This window comes from Oncorhynchus kisutch, linkage group LG11, assembly GCF_002021735.2.
Source record: "Oncorhynchus kisutch isolate 150728-3 linkage group LG11, Okis_V2, whole genome shotgun sequence".
Taxonomy (NCBI): Eukaryota; Metazoa; Chordata; class Actinopteri; order Salmoniformes; family Salmonidae; genus Oncorhynchus; species Oncorhynchus kisutch.
In genome coordinates this window covers 32,468,354-32,495,380 of record NC_034184.2, presented here as the reverse complement: position 1 = coordinate 32,495,380, position 27,027 = coordinate 32,468,354, and the positions used below count along the sequence as shown (strand labels likewise).

The 27,027-nt window shown below is 40.8% G+C and overlaps 2 protein-coding genes across 3 annotated transcripts in view; one reads left to right on the top strand and one right to left on the bottom strand.

The window, feature by feature from the left end:
* Window positions 1-16,432, bottom strand: part of LOC109898871 (regulator of G-protein signaling 7) — a 128,851-nt gene extending 112,419 nt beyond the window's left edge. The window contains exons 1-2 of one of the 2 annotated variants that reach the window (XM_031835656.1): window positions 16,147-16,432; window positions 15,133-15,248 (exon numbers count right to left, since the gene is read on the bottom strand). In XM_031835656.1, the coding sequence (XP_031691516.1) occupies window positions 15,133-15,210 (78 nt within the window). In that variant the 5' untranslated portion in view covers window positions 15,211-15,248; window positions 16,147-16,432. The remainder of the gene's footprint in view (window positions 1-15,132; window positions 15,249-16,146) is intronic. The other variant, XM_031835657.1, reaches the window with a different exon arrangement.
* A 4,776-nt stretch (window positions 16,433-21,208) lies between these two features.
* Window positions 21,209-24,576, top strand: LOC109899754 (ubiquitin-conjugating enzyme E2 D4-like). The gene is made up of 7 exons (XM_020495252.2): window positions 21,209-21,373; window positions 22,021-22,084; window positions 22,291-22,322; window positions 22,667-22,744; window positions 22,847-22,952; window positions 23,159-23,252; window positions 23,600-24,576. Exons 1-7 carry the CDS (start codon window positions 21,350-21,352, stop codon window positions 23,643-23,645), a joined length of 444 nt encoding a protein of 147 aa, XP_020350841.1. The 5' UTR covers window positions 21,209-21,349; the 3' UTR covers window positions 23,646-24,576.
* Window positions 24,577-27,027: the final 2,451 nt, after the last annotated feature.

Sequence of the window (27,027 nt, the reverse complement as noted above, 5' to 3'; positions counted from 1 at the left end):
GTAGATGACATGGAGCCAGTGGGTTTGGCGACGAGTATGAAGCGAGGGCCAGCCAACGAGAGCGTACAGGTCGCAATGGTGGGTAGTATATGGGGCTTTGGTGATAAAACGTATTGCACTGTGATAGACTGCATCCAATTTGTTGAGTAGGGTATTGGAGGCTATTTTGTAAATGACATCGCCAAAGTCGAGGATTGGTAGGATGGTCAGTTTTACAAGGGTATGTTTGGCAGCATGAGTGAAGGATGCTTTGTTGCGAAATAGGAAGCCAATTCTAGATTTAACTTTGGATTGGAGATGTTTGATATGGGTCTGGAAGGAGAGTTTACAGTCTAACCAGACACCTAAGTATTTGTAGTTGTCCACGTATTCTAAGTCAGAGCCATCCAGAGTAGTGATGTTGGACAGGCGGGTAGGTGCAGGTAGCGATCGGTTGAAGAGCATGCATTTAGTTTTACTTGTATTTAAGAGCAATTGGAGGCCACGGAAGGAGAGTTGTATGGCATTGAAGCTTGCCTGGAGGGTTGTTAACACAGTGTCCAAAGAAGGGCCGGAAGTATACAGAATGGTGTCGTCTGCGTAGAGGTGGATCAGGGACTCACCAGCAGCAAGAGCGACCTCATTGATGTATACAGAGAAGAGAGTCGGTCCAAGAATTGAACCCTGTGGCACCCCCATAGAGACTGCCAGAGGTCCGGACAGCAGACCCTCCGATTTGACACACTGAACTCTATCAGAGAAGTAGTTGGTGAACCAGGCGAGGCAATCATTTGAGAAACCAAGGCTGTCGAGTCTGCCGATGAGGATATGGTGATTGACAGAGTCGAAAGCCTTGGCCAGATCAATGAATACGGCTGCACAGTAACGTTTCTTATCAATGGCGGTTAAGATATCGTTTAGGACCTTGAGCGTGGCTGAGGTGCACCCATGACCAGCTCTGAAACCAGATTGCATAGCAGAGAAGGTATGGTGAGATTCAAAATGGTCGGTAATCTGTTTGTTGACTTGGCTTTCGAAGACCTTAGAAAGGCACGGTAGGATAGATATAGGTCTGTAGCAGTTTGGGTCAAGAGTGTCCCCCCCTTTGAAGAGGGGGATGACCGCAGCTGCTTTCCAATCTTTTTTCATTGATGATACCCAGTCTGGTTTTATGAAGGGTAGACATATAATGTTATGGAAGATAGCTTTATTTTATTTGTAGACTTTTACAAGGCATTTGATACAGTTGAACATTATTTTCTTTTTGAGACTTCGATTTTGTGTAATTAAGTGTAATTAAGACATTTTACAATAATAGTAACAGCTCTGTTAAATTATCCCATGGAACTTCAAAGATTCGACATTAGACGTGGAATTAAACAAGAATGCCCAATACTTCCTTTCTTATTTTTATTGGTCACATAAGTTATGGCACTTCATATAAATAAGGATCGTTTTTGGGGTATTCAGATACAAGACAAAGAGATAAAATGTTCACAATTGGCTGACGACACCAGCATTTTTTTTTAAAGATCATAATGAAGTCAGGAAAGCTATTGAGTGTATTAATGCCTTCTCACACGTATCAGGTTAATCTCTGAATATTAGGAAATGTGATTTTTTTTGCGTTGAAAAGATGTGACTTCAACTCAGTATGTGACATCCATGTAAAAGATGTGATCACATATCTTGGTATTAAAGATTAATTTTGATCCAAATGATATGGACCCTGATTTAACTTTCATTGTTAATTTGTTTATCTTTCATGGAATATTCTTTGTCCATAAAATGAAGTGGGCAGAGAACAAATGTATAATTTAAATATTATTCTGAAATTAATGTAAAAATGTAAAAACAAAAAAGCAATACGCACCATAAAAGTATTTAACAAATTGAAAATGAATCTTGATATGTAATACCCATCTGTTAGGTTTATGTACTCTTGTTTGTATATTTGTTTTTTTGTATTTGTTGTGTGCATAATAAAAGCATGGCTAGCATACTAGCTAGCTATCAACTAACGTTACAACGTCAACAAATGGAACAGATTCAATTTCAATAATGTAGGGTTAGGGTTAGGGTTAGAGTCTTTGAACTGGCTTGAATTACATTTTGAATATGGCTTAGATATGGCTGAGAACAAAAATATATTGAGCGGCAATGTTTTTGGGATATAACGTTGGCTATCTAGCTAAAAACCTTGTGTCACTAGCTACTGTTACTTAGATACGAGTGTGGCTAGGTTTCAGTTTTGCATCACCGCTCGGTACATAGAACATATAGATTTCCATTGAAGACATGCAGCAATTCTCCCTTTGAATGAGACTATGATCTGCCTATCCTTTTGTTTCTCCTTCAACAAAAATGTAATATTAGCCTGTTATCCTACATGTAATTTTCGAAAAAAATATTTTTTTATTACATCAACAACACCATTCTCAGATATTCAAATGGAAGGCACTTCTTATATGTAATCGTTCTCTGTCATTTGGGTGTCACTGTTGACAATTTTGTGGAATTTATTAAATGTCTTCTTAGAGAATCCCTATGGGAGAATGCAACATATCTATCCATCCTTCCAGCAAGAAGACGCCACGATCTGCTCACTAGTTATCTGATGACCAATTAAGTTCTCAACCGTTCTGTAATATGTAGTAGTGACAGAGAAATTAAGAGGGGAAAAACTCACTTTAACTAACACCTATCGTCACGTCTATAATACTTGATATGTACAGTCATGGCCAAAAGTTTTGAGAATGACACAAATATTAATATCCACAAAGTTTGCTGCTTCAGTGTCTCTAGATATTTTTGTCAGATGTTACTATGGAATACTGAAGTATAATTACAAGCATTTCATACGTGTCAAAGGCTTTTATTGACAATTACATGAAGTTGATGCAAAGAGTCAATATTTGCAGTGTTGACCCATCTTTTTCAAGACCTCTGCAATCTGCCCTGGCATGCTGTCAATTAACTTCTGGGCCACGTCCTGACTGATAGCAGCCCATTCTTGCATAATCAACGCTTGGAGTTTGTCAGAATTTGTGGGGTTTTGATTGTCTACCCGCCTCTTGAGGATTGACCACAAGTTCTCAATGGGATTAAGGTCTGGGGAGTTTCCTGACCATGGACCCAAAATATCGATGTTTTGTTCACCGAGCCACTTAGTTTTCACTTTTGCCTTATGGCAAGGTGCTCCATCATACTGGAAAAGGCCATGTTCGTCACCAAACTGTTACTGGATGGATGGGAGAAGTTTCTCTCTGAGAATGTGTTGGTACCATTCTTTATCCATGGCTGTGTTCTTAGGCAAAATTGTGAGTGATCCCACTCCCTTGGCTGAGAAGCAACCCCACACATGAATGGTCTTAGGATGCTTTACTGTTGGCATGACACAGGACTGATGGTAGCGCTCACCTTGTCTTCTCCGGACAAGCTTTTTCCGGATGCCCCAAACAATCGGAAAGGGGATTCATCAGAGAAAATGACTTTACCCCAGTACTCAGCAGTCCAATCCCTGTACCTTTGTCAGAATATCAGTCTGTCCCTGAAGTGGCTTCTTTGCTGACATTCTTGACACCAGGCCATCCTCCAAAAGTCTTCACCTCACTGTGCGTGCAGGCCATATTAGCAGATGCACTTTTGGCCACGACTGTAGGTTTCTCACTTATGGGTGGCACAAATTGAGATATGGGGGAGGATAATGGGCAGGGTATATGCAAATGAAATACTGTAGTATAATATACTGTAGCAATTACTGTAGTGTTTTTGCAGACATTACTGTAGTATTTACTGTGGTGTTTTAGCGGTCTGTAGCATACTTAAGCAATCAGGCCCGAGGGGGTGTGGTAATATGGGGCCAATATACCACGGTTAAGGGCTGTTCTTATGCATGACACAACGCAGAGTGCTTGGATACAGCCCTTAGCCATGGTATATTGGCCATCTACCACAAACCCAGAGGTGCCTTATTGCTATTATTATTTATTTTTTTAATTGTACCTTTATTTAACTAGGCAAGTCAGTTAAGAACAAATTCTTATTTTCAATGACGGCCTAGGAACAGTGGGTTAACTGCCTGTTCAGGGGCAGAACGACAGATTTGTACCTTGTCAGCTCGGGGATTCGAACTTGCAACCTTTCGGTTACTAGTCCAACGCTCTAACCACTAGGCTACCCTGCCGCCCCATAAACTGGTTACCAACGTATTTAGAGCAGTAAAAATACATGTTTTGTAATACCCATGTTCTGATATACCACGGCTGTCACCCAATCAGCATTCAGGGCTCGAACCACCCAGTTTATAATGTAGTATTTTGTGTATTCTACAATATACTACACAATTCTATAGCAAGTGGTAGACATGATCAAGGGATACTACAGTGTGTAGTATAGTATTCAACAGTATTGAAAGATTATGGGGATCTCTGTGTGTGTAGCCAGACAGGTAAGATGACTGACAATAGTGAAGGTGAACAGATGGTCACGGGTCAGGTGACTGAGAGGAATGGAGGAGACTGAGGCAGAAATTAATTTAACCACAAAGTGGTATATTTACTTGATTCATGGATGCACACAATGTCTGGATTAGAAGGAGTTAAGGGAGAGAAAGCCGTAAGGTTGGGCGGTGGCAATTTCCTCCTTTTAATGAGTTGAGATCTGTCGGACATTCCCACCTGACCTAATTAAAGTGCTCTGGCCCAGCTGCGTAAGTTGCCATGAATTAAAGGGCGATTCCACCAACTCCATGGGCCTTTTCCATAAGTATACTGCATTTTACTACAGAATTCTATAGTAAACTGTAGTATTTTTTTCATGTGGGATATTCTAGACAAATTAACATCAGTGTCACCCAAGAGTACTGTCAATAAATCAGGTAATCACAGTGCATGCTATTCATATGTGTGTGAAGGAAAAGCTGCCCACTGCTCCCCAGTAATCAGGTCAGCACCTCTACCCCCTTTCCATCCATTTTCATTAGAGGTAAACAACTAGAACTGAGAGAGGATATGGAGTGTTACTCCCAATGGAGTCCCTGTAAAACCGCCATTCACTATCAGAAAGTGTATCTTTATTTGATGCCTAGTGAGCAGAGACCAATATCTCATAAAACTCCTTGCAGGAAAGGAATTTGATAATGGCCTACAATACATTTTGAAAAAAGGGAATTCAAACAACTGAGAAATGGCATGATTGTGCAAATATTGTGCAAGGAATGGATTACGTAAGGAATTATGAGAATAGTGACTAGTTGGGTTTTCTGAACTTTGAGGATCTCTGACAACATTGTAGAGCTTACCAAGCTTACTCATAAAAGTCATTTCACATGAAAGTAAGTGCATCTTAGCCACTTGAAAATATTCCTTCCTATTGAGGGCCAGACTACCAATACATGTCCATGTGAAAGCACTTGGGTCATCAGTTCACCCAAACACACTCCACAGTACTTTTCTAATTTGAGTTAGCTCTCTTAGAAATGTCTTCAGATGTGGGTCATCCAATATTTCGTGGCTGTGCAGTGGCCACATGTGGTCAAGAAGTGACCGAATGGAAAAGTATATGAGATCAGGAAAGATCACAGTCATAGAACAGAAATAGATCTGATAATACATTGATATCGAAGCCAAGTGTAAGGAGGTTGCTTGGACATTTATTTTACAGACGCTACTCATTTATTCACATTACCATACCAAGTTTCTACCCTGATGAAAATGAAGGTTCAATTTCATAGTCGTGAGGATGAGATGTGTGGAAGCCTGAGGTGTGTGGGCTAAATGTTGATATAAGAAGACAAAAAGGAGATCAGAGATTTGTACTTAAACAATTGGCCAGAAATATTTTGTAGAATTGCATTTTTACATTATTATATCCCATGACCAATCATTAAGTGATTAACAAGGGTTTGAGATCAATAGTGGGAGGAAGGAAGAGACATCATATGTGTAATTGAGTAGCCAAAAAGACCACAAATCAATAGGAATGCTCTTAGAGGATGCTATGATTTTCTGCCTGGGAGTCTTTGATACTGTTTCTCCAAACTGCTTCCTTTGTTTAATCAAATAAGTAACAAAATGTCCCTCCCACACTCCGGCTGAAACAAATGTAGAATAACAACCCTCTAACCCTTAATGTTTTCCCTACTTTTCAAACAGTCCAACGTTGAATGCCATTCTCTTCCAGTGGAGTAGGAGGCAGCTGTAGGAGGAGGATATAAAGTACTGTACCATTGTTTTTCACTAGCTACCGCATGAAAGGAGACACTTTGAAAAATACTAAACAGCTGATCCAGGAGGACCATGCAGAATGAGCACTAGAGAGCTATAGGTGCCAGCGGATAAGGTTCAGCCACCACAATTTAGATGTCTTCAGAACTGGTTTATTAATGATAAAGGTTCACCCACACACCAGACTGAGCCCTCTGTACTGACAGCTCACAGAAGTGACAGTTTTCAAAAGTGAGGTGTTTCTATGGAAAGATGGAATAAATAATACCCATAAGTAGAGGTTGAGGGTAGAGGAAGGACAGGACTAAAAACAAAAAATATATAACTATTATAAGCTGGAAGAAGAAGCCTAAGTGTTGTTGTTCATTCGTTTACTCCAATTAGGGGAGGAGTGGGGAGGTTTGTGGAAAATAATGAAGGAAAATATATTTTAAAAATAATTAATTAAATACTTTTATTAAATAGTTTTTTCTTTACATAGTTGAATGTGCTGACAACAAAATTACACAAAACTTATCAATGGAAATCAAATTTATCAACCCATGGAGGTCTGGATTTGGAGTCACACTCAAAATTTAAGTGGAAAACCACACTACAGGCTGATCCAACTTTGATGTAATGTCCTTAAAACAAGTCTAAATGAGGCTCAGTAGTGTGTGTGGCCTATACGTGCCTGTATGACCTCCCTACAACACATGCTCCTGATGAGGTGGCGGATGGTCTCCTGAGGGATCTCCTCCCAGACCTGGACTAAAGCATCTGCCAACTCCTGGACAGTCTGTGGTGCAACGTGGCGTTGGTGGATGGAGCGAGACATGATGTCCCAGATGTGCTCAATTGGATTCAGGTCTGGGGAACGGGCGGCCCAGTCCATAGCATCAACGCCTTCCTCTTGCAGGAACTGCTGACACACTCCAGCCACATGAGGTCTAGCATTGTCTTGCATTAGGAGGAACCCAGGGCCAACCGCAACAGCATATGGTCTCATAAAGGGTCTGAGGATCTCATCTCGGTACCTAATGGCAGTCAGGCTACCTCTGGCGAGCACATGGAGGGCTGTGCGGCCCCCCAAAGAAATGCCATCCCACACCTGACCCACCGCCAAACCGGTCATGCTGGAGGATGTTGCAGGCAGCAGAACATTCTCCATGGCGTCTCCAGACTCTGTCACGTCTGTCACATGTGCTCAGTGTGAACCTGCTTTCATCTGTGAAGAGCACAGGGCGCCAGTGGTGAATTTGCCAATCTTGGTGTTCTCTGGCAAATTCCAAACGTCCTGCACGGTGTTGGGCTGTAAGCACAACCCCCACCTGTGGACGTCGGGCCCTCATACCACCCTCATGGAGTCTGTTTCTGACCGTTTGAGCAGACACATGCACATTTGTGACCTGCTGGAGGTCATTTTGCATGGCTCTGGCAGTGCTCCTCCTGCTCCTCCTTGCACAAAGGCAGAGGTAGCGGTCCTGCTGCTGGGTTGTTGCCCTCCTACGGCCTCCTCCACGTCTCCTGATGTACTGGCCTGTCTCCTGGTAGCGCCTCCATGCTCTGGACACTACGCTGACAGACACAGCAAACCTTCTTGCCACAGCTCGCATTGATGTACCATCCTGGATGAACTGCACTACCTGAGCCACTTGTGTGGGTTGTAGACTCCGTCTCATGCTACCACTAGAGTGAAAGCACCACCAGCATTCAAAAGTGACCAAAACATCAGCCAGGAAGCATAGGAACTGAGAAGTGGTCTGTGGTCACCACCTGCAGAACCACTTCTTTATTGGGGGTGTCTTGCTAATTGCCTATAATTTCCACCTGTTGTCTATTCCATTTGCACAACAGCATGTGAAATTTATTGTCAATCAGTGTTGCTTCCTAAGTGTACAGTTTGATTTCACAGAAGTGTGATTGACTTGGAGTTACATTGTGTTGTTTAAGTGTTCCCTTTATTTTTTGAGCAGTGTATTTATATGTATGTACAGTGCATTCGGAAAGTATTACGACCCCTTGACTTTTTCCACATTTTGTTATGTTACAGCCTTATTCTAAAATGTATTAAATCGTTTTTATCACCTCATCAATCTAAACACAATACCTCATAATGACAAAGCAAAAACAGGTGTTTAGACATTTTTCAAATGTCATAAAAATAAAAAACTGAAATATCACATTTACATGTAAGTATTCAGACCCATTACTCAGTACTTTGTTGAAGCACCTTTGACAGCCTGAAGTCTTCTTGGGTATGACGTGACAAGCTTGACACACCAGTATTTCGGGGTTTCTCCCATTCTTCTCTGAAGATCCTCTCAAGCTCTGTCAGGTTGGATGGGGAGAGTTGCTGCTCAGCTATTTTCAGGTCTCTCCAGAGATGTTCGATAGGGTTCAAATCCGGGCACTGGCTGGGCCACTCAAGGACATTTAGAGACTTGTCCCGAAGGCACTCCTGCATTGTCTTGGCTGTGTGCTTAGGGTCATTGTCCTGTTGGAAGGTGACCCTTCGCCCCAGTCTGAGGTCCTGACTGCTCTGGAGCAGGTTTTCATCAAGGACCTCTCTGTACTTTGCTTCATTCATCTTTCCCTCGATCCTGACTAGTCTCCCAGTCCCTGTCATTGAAAAACATCCTCACAGCATGATGCTGCCACCACCATGCTTCACCGTAGGGATGGTGCCATGTGTCTTCCAGATGTGACGCTTGACATTCAGGCCAAAGAGTTCAATATTGATTTAATCTTTAGGTGCCTTTTGGCAAACTCCAAGGGAGCTGTCATATGCCTTTTACTGAGGAGTGACTTCCGTCTTGCCACTGTACCATAAAGACCTGATTGGTGGAGTGATGCAGAGATGGTTGTCCTTCTGGAAGGTTCTCCCATCTCCACAGAGGAACTCTGGAGCTCTGTGTGAGTGACCATCAGGTTCCCTGACCAAGGCTATTCTCCCCATATGGCTCAACTCTAGGAAGAGTCTTGGTGGTTCCAAACTTCTTCCATTTAAGAAGGATGGAAGCAAACGTTTTCTTGGGGACCTTCAATGCTGTAGAGATTTTTTGGTTCCCTACCCCAGATCTGTGCCTCAACACAATCCTGTCTCGGGGCTCTGCGGACAATTCCTTCGACCTCATGGCTTGGTTTTTGCTCTGACATGCACTGTCAACTGTGGACCTTATATAGACAGGTGTGTGCCTTCCCAAATAATTTCCAATCATTTGAATTTACCACAAGTTGACGCCAATCAAGTTGTAGAAACATCTCAAGGATGATCAATGGAAACAGAATGCACTTTAGCTCAATTTTGAGTGTCATAGCAAATGGTTTTAATACTTATGTAAATAAGATATTTCATAAAAAAAATTGTATTACATTTTCAAAAATTTCTAAAAATCTATTTTCGCTTTGTCATTATGGGGTATTGTGTGTAGATTGATGAGGGAAAAAAAATATTTAATCAATTTTAGAAAAAGACTGTAACGTAAAACAAAATGTGGAAAATGACAAGGGGTCTGAATACTTTCCGAATACACTATATTTCAGTCCAAGTCAAACACAGATAAGAAGTAATCAGGTAGGCCTATTTTATGACATTTCCACTGGATCATTTTTCCCTTTCACGCTGAGTGGTTATCGAAAGGGAGAGAGCTGGAAAGATTTTTCAAATACATTGAGGAACTATTGTAATTCATAATGGAAGTAAAAACAGACTCTGTTTGCTTGCTGTTTGAGGTTAAGAAAACATTTTACTTTGAGAAGCTCCACAGGTATTTGGTGGTGGTGCGTTAAGCCAATCCGAAATACTATCAGGTCCCCAAATGGGCACATTGATATGCCTATATTTGCAAGCAGGCCAGGGAGCCTATAGGCCTACTTCTATGTGTCCATGTCCTTACTAAACATTGACAGCGCTCCAAACAAAAGACAGTGACTAAATTGACAAAACTCCAAAATGGAATGGACTTAAACTAAAAACTTGTTTCTCACAAGCTTAGCATAGGTTGTGAACTCTGCAAACAATGTCCACTCCAGCAATGATAACAGGAAGACTACAATAATAATAATATTGAATGCATTAACTGAAATTACCATAACCAAAGTAACAAACATTGTAGATTATAAATTATAGGAATTAACTGTAAATGTACTACTGATACTGTAATGGGGAATTGACATACACCAACAATCAAACACAAACAATTCACACAATGAAGTTATGAAACAATGGACGTGCACAAATTTGCGAGAGAGAGAGCGCATTCTGGAGAGAAGTGCATTGTGCATCTGGGTGCATGGTCAATCCGATCTGCACTGGCCATCCAGCATTTACGATGATACAGCCACAGCAGAAATCAGGGCATTCATACTTCTTGCACTTCGCGGAACAGTACAGAGCTGTTGTCAAGGAAGTGAGTTTGTGAGTTTGTGTTTCCCCACCTACCGTCAACCAATCATGTCAATGCGGAGATATACAGAGCCCTCTGCATTGTTAAACATTTGGGAGGCACATGGTGATGCAGTATGGAGCTTGATTTGGCCTCTGCATGCCCCTGGAGGCTATGCAATTGCATCACACCCTCCATATTGAGCCTCTGACCACATTTTGGCTATTAGTCTCCGCAATGGATTAGTTCACTGAGAAGGCCGCAAATACAGACAGATTATTTAACTTATCATTCACTGTATCACAATTCCAGTGGGTCAGAAGTTTACACACACTGACTGCCCCTTTAAACAGCATGGAAAATTCCAGAATATTATGTCATGACTTTTGAAGCTTCTGATAGGCTAATTGACATCATTTGAGTCAATTGGAGGTGTACCTGTGGATGTATTTCAAGGCCTACCTTCAAACTCAGTAACTCTTTGCTTGACATCATGGGAAAATCAAAAGATATCAGCCAAGACCTCAGAAAAGAAATTGTAGACCTCCACAAGTCTGGTTCATCCTTGGGAGCAATTTCCAAACGCCTGAAGGTACCATGTTCATCTGTACAAACAATAGTACGCAAGTATAAACACAATGGGACCACTCAGCCGTCATACCGCTCAGGAAGTAGACGCGTTCTGTCTCCTAGAGATGAACGTACTTAGGTAGGAGAAGTGCAAATCAATCCCAGAACAATAGCAAAGGACCTTGTGAAGATGCTGGAGGAAACAGGTACAAAAGTATATCCACAGTAAAAACGTGTCCTTTATTGACATAAACTGAAAGGCCACTCAGCAAGGAAGAAGCCACTGCTCCAAACCGACATAAAAAAAGCCAGACTATGGTTTGCAACTGCACATAGGGACAAAGATCGTACTTTTTGGAGAAATGTGGTCAAACAGAAATGTGGCCATAATGACCATCGTTATGTTTGGAGGAAAAAGGGGGAAGCTTGCAAGCCAAAGAACACCATCCGAACCGTGAAGTACGGGGGTGGCAGCATCATGTTGTGGGGGTGCTTTGCTGCAGGAGGGACTGGTGCACTTCACAAAATAGATGGCATCATGAGGTAAGAAAATTATGTGGATATATTGAATCAACATCTCAAGACATTAGTCAGGAAGTTAAAGCTTGGTCACAAATGGGTCTTCCAAATGGACAATGACCCCAAGCATACTTCCAAAGTTATGGCAAAATGGCTTAGGGACAACAAAGTCAAGCTATTGAAGTAGCCATCACAAAGCCCTGACCTCAATCCCATAGAACATTTGTGGGCAGAACTGAAAAGGTGTGTGCGAGCAAGGAGGCCAACAAACCTAACTCAGTTACACTCTGTCTGTCTGTCTGGCCAAAATTCACCCAACGTATTGTGGGAAGCTTGTGGAAGGCTACCCAAAATGTTTGACCCAAGTCAAACAATTTAAAGGCAATGCTGCCAAATACTTATTGAGTGTATGTAAACTTTTGTCCCACTGGGAATGTGATGGAAGAAATAAAAGCTGAAATAAATCATTCTCTCTACTATTATTCTGACATTTCACATTCTTAAAATAAAGTGGCGATCCCAACTGACCTAAAACAGGGATTTTTTATTAGGATTAAATGTCAGGAATTGTGAAAAACTGAGTTTAAATGTATTTGGCAAAGGTGTATGTAAACTTCCGACTTCAACTGTATATTTGTTACTGCTCGACTAAAACAATCTCGGTCGACCAACAGCCTAACGACCAAACAATCGACCAGTTAGCTAATTGGGGTCAGCCCTAGACTGTTCCCTCTGCTACCCACAGCATGCGGTACCAGAGTGACAAGTCTGGGACCAAAAGACTCTTGAACAGCTTCTAACCCCAAGCCATAAGACGGCTCAACAGTTACTCAAATGGCTACCCTGACTATTTGCACTGACACTTTGCACCGGCTCTATGCACACTCACTGGACTTTACTCACACATACACTGACACTCCCACATACTACATATGCTCACATAGACACACTTTCACACTCTTCACATACGCTGCAGCTACTCTGTTTATTATCTATCCTGATTGCCTAGTCACTTTTACCACTACCTACATGTACATAGTACCTCAATTACCTCAACTACCTCATACCCCTGCACATACTCCATGTATATAGTCTCGTTATTGTTCTTCAGTTGTGTTACTGTTTGTTTTTGTATTTTTTTTTGTGCCAATTTTTCTAAATGTTTTACTTTGCATTGTTGGGAAAGGGCTCGTTACTTTACATTACATTTTTCAAGCTATTTTGAAGCTTGAAGTAAGAATATATTCCAGTAAGAAGATATCTTGACAAAACATCAATACATTTATCTTTCTCAGGGGGGAGTTGCATTGATGGACTAGTTTCCACAGCTGAATCTAAAGAAATACTGCATTGACAACATACTAGACATTCTAATGCAATTTCCTTTCTTTTGCTCCAAAATATGTAACTCAATTGGTTCAAAATGGCTGAATGTCATACATATAGAACCAGAGCAACTAGAACAAACCAGAGCATGTGACCTGAGTGTGTCTGCATGCAAGCACAAGTGTCTGTCTATGCATGTTTGCAACTGTGCACCCGGTGACAGTCATTTGCCACTGTGCACCCGGTGACACCCCTGTCACGCGCTCATTCGACGCACACATAGCTAGCTCACGCTACAACACCAAATCAAGGACATAATTCCAGTACAGTCAAAGTCTTTTAGTTCTACATGTGTAGCCTTAAGCATTGAATTTGTATCAACCTATAAAGGTGTCACTACTAAAGTACAGTGCACTGAGGTTGAATGGGTTTTCACCTAATTTAACCCTTTACACTCGTACTGATACACACCTATAATGGAATGCAGTGGTTGTACAGTAACGAGCTATACATGACGTCAGAGCCCGGTCTCTGCGCCTCACAGCGCTGTGTGGGTTTTGACTGACAGACGTTCTGAACTTGAGCACATTGTGCGACAAGAAGTTGCCCCTATCCCTTCTCCAAATTGGGCAACTTTTGCAAATTTTGTTGTTGTCTGAGTGAGGGAAATACTGTAAATTAAGAGGACTATATATTTTCGAAGAGGAGATGTTGAGGATTATAATAAATACAGCTTTAGACCTCCCGGGTGGCGCAGTGGTTAAGGGCGCTGTACTGCAGAGCCTGCTGTGCCACCAGAGACTCTGGGTTCGCGCCCAGGCTCTGTCGTAACCGACCGGGAGGTCCGTGGGGCGATGCACAATTGGCCTAGTGTCATCTGGGTTAGGGAGGGGTTATCTTTGTCTCATCCCGCACCAGCGATTCTTGTGGCGGGCCATGAGCAATGCGCGCCAACACGGTGTTTCCTCCAACACATTGGTGCCGCTGGCTTCTGGGTTGGATGCTGTGTTAAGAAGCAGTGCGGTTTGGTTGGGTTGTGTATCGGAGGACGCATGACTTTCAACCTTCGTCTCTCCTGAGTCAGTACGGGAGTTGTAGCGATAAGACAAGATAGTAGCTACTAAACAATTGGATACCATGAAATTGGGGAGAAAACGGGGTAAAAAATAAAAAAATTAAAATACAGCTTTGATGTCATACAAGCAAGACATGAGTCCACCTTTGAGTCCAAATGTGCACTTTACATTTCCATGGCATAAAATGCATGTCATACAGAGATGTCAATGTTTATGATCACTATGTTTGATATACAGTTACAAGATGACATGGGTTGGATGCTGGGACATGGGTCATACACTGGGTTGCTCTGAACAGAATGAGCCTGGGACGAACAACTCCTTTCTATGCACACAGAAATTATGATTTGTTTCCCTGAATTGCATTGTGAAAGCCTAACACTGCAATATTGAATTGTATAATTTAGCTAGTCATGTTGGCAATAGAACAAGCTTTCAAATGATGCCCACCTGATCCAGATTACAATTTATAATGGACGGTTTTTGGACTTCGTAAACAATAGCAGTAATTGTTTGATGGTGTGGATCCAGTGTTGTGTTCCAAACAAAACAACTTCAAGTGTGCTTCCTCTAGTTCCTCAACAGCACAGCTAGGAGAGCTCAAAAAAGCACCTTATAGTTGAAGACTCTTCTTTGAGGCATAAAAGTATATTGAAATTACTTAGGAACTGTGCTCACTAGGAGACACCAGTTAGTCCTCTCACGCAAACCCTTTTAATTGTTTTGTCTTGTTGCACCTACCCCATATTTTCCAAGAATATTCTTATCTTGTTACTGGATGTATCCAGAATATTTTCAGATATCAACAAATTCAACAAAAAGTACAATAAATGTAAAATGCACCCAAAATCAACAGTGCAATGTTTGGATTCAGTCTGGGTCAGGTCAACTGTTGTGTTCTCCCTTTGGTCTAATAATTTCCCCATAATATACACACTGTTCCCTTTCATTTGCTACCATGTTTATGCATTTCATACTTCTTCTGTAAGAAACATTTCAGTTTTTCCCTATACATATAGGCCAATTCCCACGAGTGTAAAGGGTTAAGCACTGTTCTGCACATCTTACCTTTCTGTATACAATCATGTTCGGCGATTCATCGGCTACTCCATTGCTCCCCTGCCCCACGCTGTTGGTCTGTGCCATGATCCAGAAGGGTGAACAGAGTCAGCAATGATCAGGTGCTGAAGCAGAGAGATTGGACAGTGGAGAACATTATAACATGGATACATTATAGAAGAATCCACACAAAACAAAACAAATGCCCAATGCAACTCTCTCCTTTGCATGGCTATGCACATTTAAATAACCTATCAGTTGTGAGTCTGTTTTTAATCATAGGCTAACATGGTAGAAATGTTAATGGTGATCAACTAATTGATGTATTAACGACATGTTATGTATGACTGGTTCATTTTAGTACAAATTGTAGTAATTACAGTGATGTGATCCTCATCATTATTATTCTTGTCTTCTGTCATTATTAATTCCTTCAGTATTCCACCTTTTAAACAAATGCATAATGTCTAGCTTAAATGAAAGCTGATACAAAGACATTATTGATTTCTGTATTCATTATCATATGTAGCCTAAGATGACTGCTATAGGATAGTGCTTATTGACATTGGAGAATTCAATAGCCTGGGATCCGAGAAGGCAGCACACACCGTGGCAAGATAACGTGCACCCAAGCTCTAAATCGAAAATAGGCCCGAGTTGTTACACAAATATTTCATTTCGTGTAATTTTAAGATAAAACGTATATATAAAGGATACAAAAGACCGTTTAATTACAGACGGTGAGAAATGTTCGAGGGTATTCTGTGTGCATCCGAAATTCAGCATCTTTTTCGCCACCCCCAAAGACACCCACAACATCCTTTCAAGGATGCTTCCGATAAAGACAAAGCTCTCATCATCACATAGCTAATAGTCAATGAAATGTCTCCTTCAAGACAAGAACCCTATGATATCAGGAACATGGACAGATACTGCAAAAATGCCCTCTCCCTTTATCGACCGTTAATCTATGGCGAATAACATACAAATAAGTACATAAGAAATCGTTCTTGGATGATTTACCTGAAAATCACACAGCCTGCGAATATCCTGTTTCTTTGCAGAACTGGTGTGCCGTGCGTGCAGTATGTCAACTGGAAGACATAGGAATGCGAGGACAATTCATTGGCAATGGGAAAAGGCAGGCATACGATGCAGACTTGGTTGTTACTTTTACCGCTTCCCTCCTCTCCACAATGACGCTGAAGAATGGACGCGCAGAATAACGTGAACGTGCATCGATCCATGACCAATCATGTGCAAGAAATCTAAACCCCTTTCTGGCAAATTTACAGGGGACCATCAGCTTGAAGTAGGATAGCGCTATGTTGTTGTTATAAAACAGTAATGATGATGATGATGACGATGATGATGATGATAATTGGGAATACACATTTAGTAAATTGCATTTAATAGTGTAATGAGTACCGACCAAACCAATAAATAAATGTATCCCTGTAGACTTTATGAATTGATTATATTTCTGTACACACTGTTACATTATGCATATTCAAGAGTCATTTCAATTAGTCTTTTCTAAGCATACATTGCTCGAATGTTAATCATATTGACATAGCCTAGAGATATCTGATTAGCATTTAGGTCATTAAATCTCTTTTTTCACCTTTATTTAACCAGGTAGGCCAGTTGAGAACAAGTTCTCATTTACAACTGCGACCTGGCCAAGATAAAGCAAAGCAGTGGGACACAAACAACACAGAGTTACACATGGGATAAACAAACGTACAGTCAATAACACTATAGAAAAATCGGTATACAGTGTGTGCAAATGTAGTAATATTAGGGAGGTAAGGCAATAAATAGGCCATAGTGGTGAAATAATTACAATTTAGCAATTAAACACTGGAGTGATAGATGTGCAGAAGATGAATGTGCAAGTAGAGATACTGGGGTGCAAAGGAACAAAAAAAAAATAACAATATGGGGATGAGGTAGTTGGATGGGCTATTTTCAGACGGGCAGTGTACAGGTACAATGATCGGTAAGCTGTATATGGGACTTTGGTGACAAAACGGATGGCACTGTGATAGACTGCATCCAATTTGCTGAGTAAGTGTTGGAGGCTAAAGATCGGTAGGATAGTGAGTTTTACGAGGGTATGTTTGGCAGCAAGAGTGAAGGAGGCTTTGTTGCAAAATAGGAAGCCGATTCTAGATTTAATTTTGGAATGGATATAATTACTGTGAGTCTGGAAGGGGAGTTTACAGTCTAGCCAGACACCTAGGTATTTGTAGTTGTCCACATACTCTAAGTTAGAACTGTCCAGAGTAATGATGCTAGGCGGGCGGGCGGGTGTGGGCAGTGATTGGTTGAAGAGCATGCATTTCGTTTTACTAGCATTTAAGAACAGTTGGAGGCCATGTAAGGAGTGTTGTATGGCATTGAAGCTCATCTGGAGGTTTGTTAACACAATGTCCAAAGAAGGGCCAGATGTATACAGAATGGTGTCGTCTGCGTAGAGGTGGATAAGAGAATCACTAGCAGCAAGAGCAACATCATTAATGTATCGGGAGAAAAGAGTCGGCCTGAGAATTGAACCCTGTGGCACCCCCAAAGAGACTGCCAGAGGTCCGGACAACAGGCCCTCCAATTTGACACACTGAACTCTATCTGAGAAGTAGTTGGTGAACCAGGCGAAGCAGTCATTTGAGAAACCAAGCCTGTTGAGTCTGCCGATAAGAATGCAGTGATTGACAGAGTCAAAAGCCTTGGCCAGGTCGATGAAGACAGCTACACAGTATTGTCTTTTATCGATGGCGGGTATGATATTGTTTAGGACCTTGAGTGTGGCCGAGGTGCACCCATGACCAGCTCGGAAACTAGATTGCATAGCAGAGAAGGTACGGTGCGATTCAAAATGGTCGGTGATCTGTTTGTTAACTTGTCTTTCGAAACCTTTGAAAGGCAGGGTAGGATAGATATAGGTCTGTAACAGTTTGGTTCAAGAACATCTCCCCATTTGAAGAGGGGGATGACCGCGGCAGCTTTCCAATCTTTAGGGATCTCAGACGATACAAAAGAGAGGTTGAACAAGCTAGTAATAGGGGTTGCAACAATTGCGGCAGATCATTTTAGGAAGAGAGGGTCCAGATTGTCTAGCCCAGCTGATTTGTAGGGGTCCATATTTTTCAGCTCTTTCAGAAAATCAACTATCTGGATTTGGGTGAAGGAGAAATGAGGGAGGCTTGGGCAAGTTGCTGTGGGGGTCCAGAGCTGTTGACTGGGGTAGGGGTAGCCAGGTGGAAAGCATGGCCAGCCATAGAAAAATGCTTATTGAAATTCTCGATAATCGTGGATTTATCGGTGGTGACATTGTTTCCTAGCCTCAGTGCAGTGGGCAGCTGGGAGGAGGTGCTCATATTCTCCATGGGACTTCACAGTGTCCCAGAACTTGGTTGCATACAATACATCTCAATCTACTTCATTATGCATGCACAGTATGTATAGCTTTCGGGTTTAGCTGACACTGTGTCCTAACTTTTTTTTGTCTTCCGTCCTGTTTGCTGCTATGGTCAAATAGATGCATTGTACTCAGTCCTGAATATCCAGAAATAATGAACAACCTCTTTCACTGAAGCATCTTTGACTGGAAGTCACACCACTGTCGGAGCACAAAGGATTTGCACAGAAATTAGCTTCAATACTCATGTGTCTCATCCCAACCCACACCCTGTTCCTCCATCTCCCTTTCATTTTTGCCCAAACTTCATATAATGAAAAAATGTTTTCAAAGGGTCAGAATTAATCAATAAGATGGTCCTTGAAGACTGTCAGTACTCCTTGCACAGTGTCATACATTTGTTGGCATATATAAATCTGCGGATACTTTGTATTTCCATAGACATTATGTTTAGGGTGCATGCAGTTAACCCAGGATGCCTAAAACTGGCAATCTATCACCAACAGTTTGTCTACAATCATATCTAGGGGCCTCTCACTTCATCAAGCAGAACTGTCTTTTAAAACCCCATCATTCCATATCTATTCGAGGTGCCTTACTCAGTTCCGGTGAGCTCCTACCCAAGTCAAGCACTGCCTCTATGCAGCATTGACTCCATGTTACTGGGGATCTCCCTATATTGAACACCTCTGTATAATTAACTACAGCCACCTGGGTACCTTCTGAGAACTGCAGCCCATCCTGTGAGAGAACCCTGTGGGTTTAACATATGTCACATTCCCTGCATCCTTCTTGCCCACTTGCCAAGACTGATCTATCCACAAAAGTCAACTACAACTGAGTGCAGCAGTCCTAGGGAGACCATATGGAGCTCCGGAGGAAGATGCTATTACTGTTCGCCGCAAAATGTATGCAAGTATTTATCGTATGACCAAGATGAAAGCCAAGTCTTTGCTCATTATAAAAAAGCCCTGTTTCGCTTTATTTTTCATTCAATTTTCAATAGAAAAACAAATGCAATACATTTTTCCTCTATATTTGATCAAACAGTACTTTAAGCTCATGTTATTTTATTTCTGATGTCTGCGTTTTTTTCACAGGATCATACACAGTTCAGGGAATTCACACAGTAAAGAACATTAGAGCCATCTGGTGGTTCAAGACAGAACACTTCTCAAACTGGTGCAATGATAATAGAATAGTGACTACTGCTAGCCAACAACCAGACATAGTTTTAGAATATGCCAGATGTGCCTTATTTGACTTATCTTTACACATTTAGATCTATCATTTAGTAGGTCCTCTCAGTCAGGAAAGATCAATGAGAGAAACGTTTTTCTAACTGTGTAGAAAAGCATGATCTGTGCCTCCCAAGTGGTGCAGCGGTCTAAGGCACTGTATCGCAGTGTTAGTGGCGTCACAACAGACTAGGGTTCGATCCTAGGCTGTGTTGCAGTCGGCTGCGACCGGGAGACCCATGAGGTGGCACACAATTGACCCTGTGTCAACCGTGTTAGGGGAGGGTTTGGATAGGATGTCCTTGTCCCATCATGCTCTAGTGACTCCTTGTGTTGGGCCAGGCGCATGCACGCTGATTTTGGTCACCAGCTGTATGACATTTCCTCCAACACATTGGTCCGGCTGGCTTCCGGCTTAAGCTTGCAGAGTGTAAAGAAGCATTGCGGCTTTGTAAATATTCACTCTTTTGAGAGTTTTCTTCGTGTCAGCCTTGGAGAGAGAAAGCACCTGGTAATCCAGAGCAGCGAGAGCTTTCCTGGATGACTCATTATCGTCTACCTCAAAGCGAGCATAGAATGTGTTAAGCTCCTCTGGGATGGAGGCTTAGGTGGGCACCACACAGCTGGATTTGTCTTTGTAGTCCGTTTGTAGTCCGTGATAACCATGCGTCGCGAACATCGATTCATGTTTGAGTTTGTATTGTCTTTTTGCGTCCTTAATGGATTTGCGGAGCTCAACCCTGTTTGCCTTGTACGTGTCTCGCTCCATCGAATTTTCACATACACATATTTAGCAGATGTTATTGCGGGTGCAGTGAAATGCTTGTGTTCCAAGCTCCAACAGCGAGGTTAATATCTAACATATCACAACAATACACACAAATCGAAAAGTAAAATAATGGAATGAAGAACTATAAATATTAGGACAAGCAATGTCAGAGAGGAATTGACTAAAACACAGTAGAATAGAATACAGTTTCACAGGGAGGGGTTCCGACCCAGGGCCACATTCTTACATAGATATTCCTCTTGTCCAGATGGGATAGGGCAATGTGCAGTGTGATGGCAATTACATCGTCTGTGGACCTATTGGGGCGGTAAAGCAAATTGAAGCGGGTCTCTAGGGTGACAGGTAAGGTGGAGCTGATATGATCCTTGACTAGTCTTTCAAAGCACTTCATGATGAGAGAAGTGAGTGCTACAGGGCGATAATAATTTAGTTCAGTTACCTTTGCATTCTTGGGTACACTATTACATGGTTTGCTGATTCTTTAAATACCTATCCAGGCCTTGTAATATCTGGCATACGTCAGCAACGCCTGGGCTGAGGACGCGCCCAATATATTACTTGCAGCTGTCCAGAGTGTACTGTCACTTTAACAGGCTGATGTTAGAAGTAAAAACTATAATCCCCAGAATGCACCGCGGTTTGCTTCCTCGAACAAAAAGCGGAAACAAAAGAAATCATACATATCTCAAAACTAATTTTTGTGAGCTGAGCCGAGAAACGGGTATACAACTGACAGTGTCCAGTCGTTACATCATACATATAAAGCAGGGGGCTGACATGGCTTTGAAAAGAATACAGAAGGTAAGTGTGTCTATAAATGTTTTTACGTCGTCATGCTAATAAACGGTTGGTCTATGTCCTGACAAATTCCAACGATAGCATAACGTTAGCTAGTGGCTATTGGTCTGTATGCTCTGTGCTACAACTAGCTAGCCTAGTTACGTTAACTACCAGCATCAGTCAATCATTAACTAATTAATTATCAATCAGTAAATGGCCAAATTAACTAGCTTTCGGTGTAACTTTAGTTAACTAGATAAATTAGCTACCTTTCGGTAGTTGTGTCGCTGTTCTGGTTATTGCTCATAGACAGAAATGTGGGCCTGAATAAAAACGCTTCTGGAACCGCGATCATCACGAGTGGGCTATTGTATATCTGCTTGGTTTACTTTCAGTGTATATTTCAACACAACATATCAGCAATGCGCCTTAAAGGATATCATTCATTTACATTTTGCAGTAAGTTATTGATATGGCGATCAATTCCAATCTACAGATATAAGCTAGCTATAGCAAGGCCTCCTTGAATCTGTATAAAGTCATAGACCACAAGACTGGCTTGTCAAAGTAACAACATTGTTAAAGTAGTCAATGCACATGTATGGAATTTTCCCCCCTATACAAATTTCATTGTGCTACCATGCTTTTTCTGTGTTTTTTTTAAACAGGAGTTGCATGACTTGCAAAGGGACCCTCCTGCTCAATGCTCAGCTGGACCAGTTGGAGAGGACTGTAAGTTCCAGTACAGTTGTTGTGGCCACCCCAAATAAACAAAAATGTAATGCAGAAATAAAATTGGATGAATACAGACTTTGTATGTGACTCAGTTGATAGAACATGAAGGGGAGTTTACCTGGTCAACTCATTCCTTTTAGATTACTATTTGCGTTGTATTATTGTCAATAATTATGATTTATTCTGTCTCATCTTTATTTTAGTGTTTCATTGGCAAGCCACCATCATGGGACCTGTAAGCCCTTTTCTAAATTCACATTTTTTTCTAGTATAATTGTCTTTATTCTGCATTGATCCCATTTTGTTATAAGCTCAACCTTTTTGCACCACCAAAGACAGAAGTGTTAATGGTCTCCTTGTCTTACTGTATAGCCTTCTGTAACTGAGTTACTTACATGATATGCTTGGATGTGTATCGTCTCCAGTAAACCCCCATCACATTCTTGTTGCTATAAACAATGACATGTAAAGTGAGGTTGACTGAGGGCTTTAACATTATATGGAGTATTGGATGTTACTTTATGGTTCACATCAATGGTTTGCCAATGACAGCCCAATTCACCTTTATCTCTCTTTTAGACTGACAGCCCATATCAGGGAGGAGTATTCTTCCTCACCATCCACTTCCCCACAGACTATCCCTTCAAACCACCAAAGGTTAGAAACACCTCACAGCTCAATATTCCCCTGGGTGTAGAATACCCTCAACCACATATTTAGGCCTGACATTTTTTCTCTGCATGCATTGTCTTTCCATAGGTGGCCTTCACAACGAAAATCTATCACCCAAACATAAACAGTAATGGTAGCATTTGTCTGGATATTCTGAGGTCACAGTGGTCCCCAGCACTTACAGTTTCGAAAGGTAAGACAAACTGGCTCACATTCACAGTTTGTAAACCAACTTTGTTTTGTCTCATTTCTACCCTAATTGCACAATATGAAATAATTAAAGCAAAATTCATCTCAAATGTTTTCCTAATTTGTTCAACTCTGTTTCCCTTGACTATTGTGATGGTGTAATTGCAAAATAAACTCATCCTGGTTATCCTCACCTTTTTGTTTTTTCAGTTTTATTGTCCATATGTTCTTTGCTATGTGACCCAAACCCAGATGACCCCCTAGTCCCAGACATAGCACACATCTACAAGCAGGACAAAGAAAAGTAAGTTAACTCCCCCACACACACCTGATCCCTCTTTTAGCAGGAAAATATGGATTTTGTTTTTTATATATATTTTTTTTATTTAACTAGGCAAGTCAGTTAAGAACAAATTCTTATTTTCAATGATGGCCTAGGAACAGTGGGTTAACTGAATTTCTTTCATGTTTACAGCTTCTAGTCAATTATAGAATAAACATACATTCTGAAAATAGACACACCTACCAGGATATGTACTGTATAGTGATATGGCTGCTGAAACAACAAGACTTGCTGAATGTACGTTTTGGCTGTAGATTGCGCAATCGGTCTTTGTTAAACATGGTTTTCATTTTCTTTTGTTTTTACAGGTACAACAGATTAGCAAGAGATTGGACTCAAAAGTATGCAATGTAAAGGACTGACGTTTTAGACAACGGAAAAAGCTTAAGCAAATGTATTTCCTGGACACCTCTGAAAACAAAGTACTGTTGACACCCCTCATCCACACTGGTTCAAGAAAGTGTTTTATATGGGAAGCACTTTCTATGCCCAAATTAACTGTTTTTATGCTTTGAACTCATTATTTTCTTTGACATTCCCAATGTTATATAAATTATTATTCAGTTATTGCTGAGATGGCCATAAAGATTTAAAAAATATATATATGAATCCAGTCCCATCCCTCATCTTATAGGTAATTTTTTCTTTCTTTTAGATATTTTTATTGTATAGTATCAAGCTATACTTAATCTATTTTTATTATTTTGCATTAAAAAGTAAAACAAATGGATCTTGTCTTTATTGTGATACTGGAGATGTGTTGTATTGTGATTTCCAGTTCTGGACCTTAGTGTTTAGAGAAGTACAGTATTTCTTTCCCATTGTGCATCAACCCTTTGACTGAAGTGATTGAAAAGGAAGCTACATTATGGTAACATCAAAAAGCACCCTCTTATCATATCAGAGGGGAAATTGGGGCTTCTAGCACATTGGTTTTTATACCTGTCCATTTCTTTCAGATCTAAGGCTTTTTCTGGTCAGGGCAGCAGATTTTAGAAATTGTCCCCATGACATCTTTTTACTTCACCAGTAGATGACAGCATTTACCTGTTCTCACCTGCTATGCTCAGTTCAATGGCAAATTACACCAATCAATTAGTTACCTTGTTTTTCCTAATCAATACCTCCACAGTTAATGGCATGGTACGGTTGCTTACTTCTGCGACTCTCAGGTTTAATTATTTGACAGGGAATTCTGACTTCACAGAGGCTCTAGTCCTAGGTGAGGATGAAAGTTGTCATTGTGAACTTAAACATTGAATTATAATAAAATATACATACTGTTTGTTCAGTCCCCTTGATGTAGCCTATGCACTACCTGAATTGCTGTGGAATAGAGCTGTAAAATGTAGGCCTAAATTAAATTGCGCATAAATGTTTCAATTTCAGAGGTAATTCAACTATCTTTACTGGTATCGACAATGTTATCTCACGGTATCAACTTGTACAGAAGCAGTTGAAAGATTAAGGCTCTTGTTTCTGTATTGCAGGGTTCCAATAGGTGGCTGCGGGTGATTGTATTTGGGCCCCCAAAGTTTTCTGAGCAAAAAGTATATATTTTCATTGTTGGCCAAAAGACTGAAATCAGCTCAGTGATTTTATTTTATTTAGGAAATCTGTTCCTAAGTATTCCCATGGATAAATAGAGGCATAAGTGCTCATACCTCAATGTAATCAAGGTCTGAAATGATTCTATTCAAGTACTGTATCTGTTTGAGCTTCTTGTGGTTATTTTGCAGTGTATATATTATTTATGTTCTGACCTCTCGACATACCACAAATGTGCCTTGGCTGAATGTAATTTGGGCACACTGCCTCAGGATGCTTTAGAATGTGAATAGCTTCTTAAATGTTTCATGAATAGAAGACATATAAGCTGAAGTCTGCATTGGTGGGACACTTTTTGGTAGATAAATCACTCTACCACAAATCCTGTGATGTTCAATTAAGGTAATGTCAAAACAAAATATGAAACAAGAATTTATTATTCGGTGGATGCTACAACCCCTAAAACATCATAACCCTACTTTTGCTGAAGCGTGTCTTTCAGTGTTAGTGGCACACTTATGTACATGAAGCGGACACTTTTCTCATTAGAAATACATTTGTGTCCCACTCTACCTCGTCAAGACTTTGTAGAGGCTTAGATAACACTGTTTGAAAATGACAACCTTTCACTAGACCCTCTCCATGTCCTTGTAAAATTGATTTGGGGACATTCCAAGCTCTTGGTGAAAATCTAATTAAAGGAGCACAGCTTTTAATTGATACTGAAACACCTATTACCCTCCAACTGCTGTCCACTTTCATAAATGTAGCCTCTTTTCTATCCTCCCTTTCTTACATATAATGGAGAGAATCCCAATTGCATAGGCCTAATCCTTGAGTTCTCTTTTCTTGCCTCCTCAAAACCCATTGGATCAGATAGCCAGAGGTCCCACCACTCTGAGCTTCTTCTCAAATGGTTCTGAGAAGGTGAGAGACTACGCGAGAACCATGAAATTGAGATTCTCCAATTGTCCTTTCCTACTCTTATTTCCCCTCTAATTCCTTCCAAAGTCATCCTATGCTGTTTATGTGCCTTCAAAAAGTATTCATACCCCTTATTCCACATTTTGTTGTGTTACAGACTTAATTCAAAATGGATTACATATTTTTCCTCATCCATCTACATACAATACTCCATAATTACATGTTTTAGAAATATTTGCTAATTTATTGAAAATAAAATACAGAAATATCTAATTTACATCTCAATTTAATCAATTCACACCACTAAGTCAATACTTTCTAGAATAACCTTTGGCGGAGATTACAGCTGTGAGTCTTTTTGGGTAAGTCTGTAAGAGCTTTGCACACCTGGATTGTACAATATTTGCCCATTATTCTTTTTACAATTCTTCAAGCTATGTCAAGTTGTTTTTTGATCATTGCTAGACAGGCATTTTCAAGACTTAGAATTTCAAGCCGATTTAAGTCAAAACTAACTAGGCCACTCAGGAACATTCAATGTCATATTGGTAAGCAACTCCCGTGTAGATTTTGCCTTGTGTTTAAGGTTATTGTCCTGCTGACAGGTGAATTTGTCTCCCAGTGTTTGTTGGAAAGTAGACTCAAGCAGGTTTTCCTTTAGGACTTTTCCTGTGCTTATAGCTGTACTCAGTTTCTTCTATTTGGCACCCCTCTGAGGCTACATAATAATTTACTCTGTCGTCACAGAAAATGATCACAGTGGCATGCCATTCATTTTCTAATAAAAACTGAGTACTGGGGTATTGTCCAGACAAATATTTTTAGTGTAGCAATATTAAGTTGTATGAAATTAAATCAGATGTGAAAAATAGGCTATGCAAAAATGTGGGCACCCTTGTCATTCTGTTGATTTGAATACCTGTAACTACTTAGCACTGATTAATTGGAACACACAATTGGTTTGGAGAGCTCATTAAGCCTTGAACTTCATAGACAAGTGCATCCAATCATGAGAAAGGGTATTTAAGGTGGCCAATTGCAAGTTGTTGTTCTCTTTGACTCTCTGAAGAGTGGCAACATGGGGGCCTCAAAACAATGCTCAAATGACCTGAAAACAAAGATTGTTCAACATTATGGTTTAGAGGAAGGCTACAAAAAGCTATCGCAGAGATTTAAGATGTCAGTGTCCACTGTGAGGAATATAGTGAGGAAATGGAAGACCACAGGCACAGTTCTTGTTAAGGCCAGAAGTGGCAGGCCAAGT

What these genes read in the sequence shown, in the direction of transcription:
- LOC109899754 (XM_020495252.2), top strand. Translation starts at nt 21,350, where the DNA reads ATGGCTTTGAAAAGAATACAGAAG. An exon ending in TGGACCAGTTGGAGAGGACT is followed by an intron (nt 22,085 to 22,290) that starts GTAAGTTCCAGT and finishes TCTTTATTTTAG; the next exon opens with TGTTTCATTGGCAAGCCACC. An exon ending in TACAAGCAGGACAAAGAAAA is followed by an intron (nt 23,253 to 23,599) that starts GTAAGTTAACTC and finishes TTGTTTTTACAG; the next exon opens with GTACAACAGATTAGCAAGAG.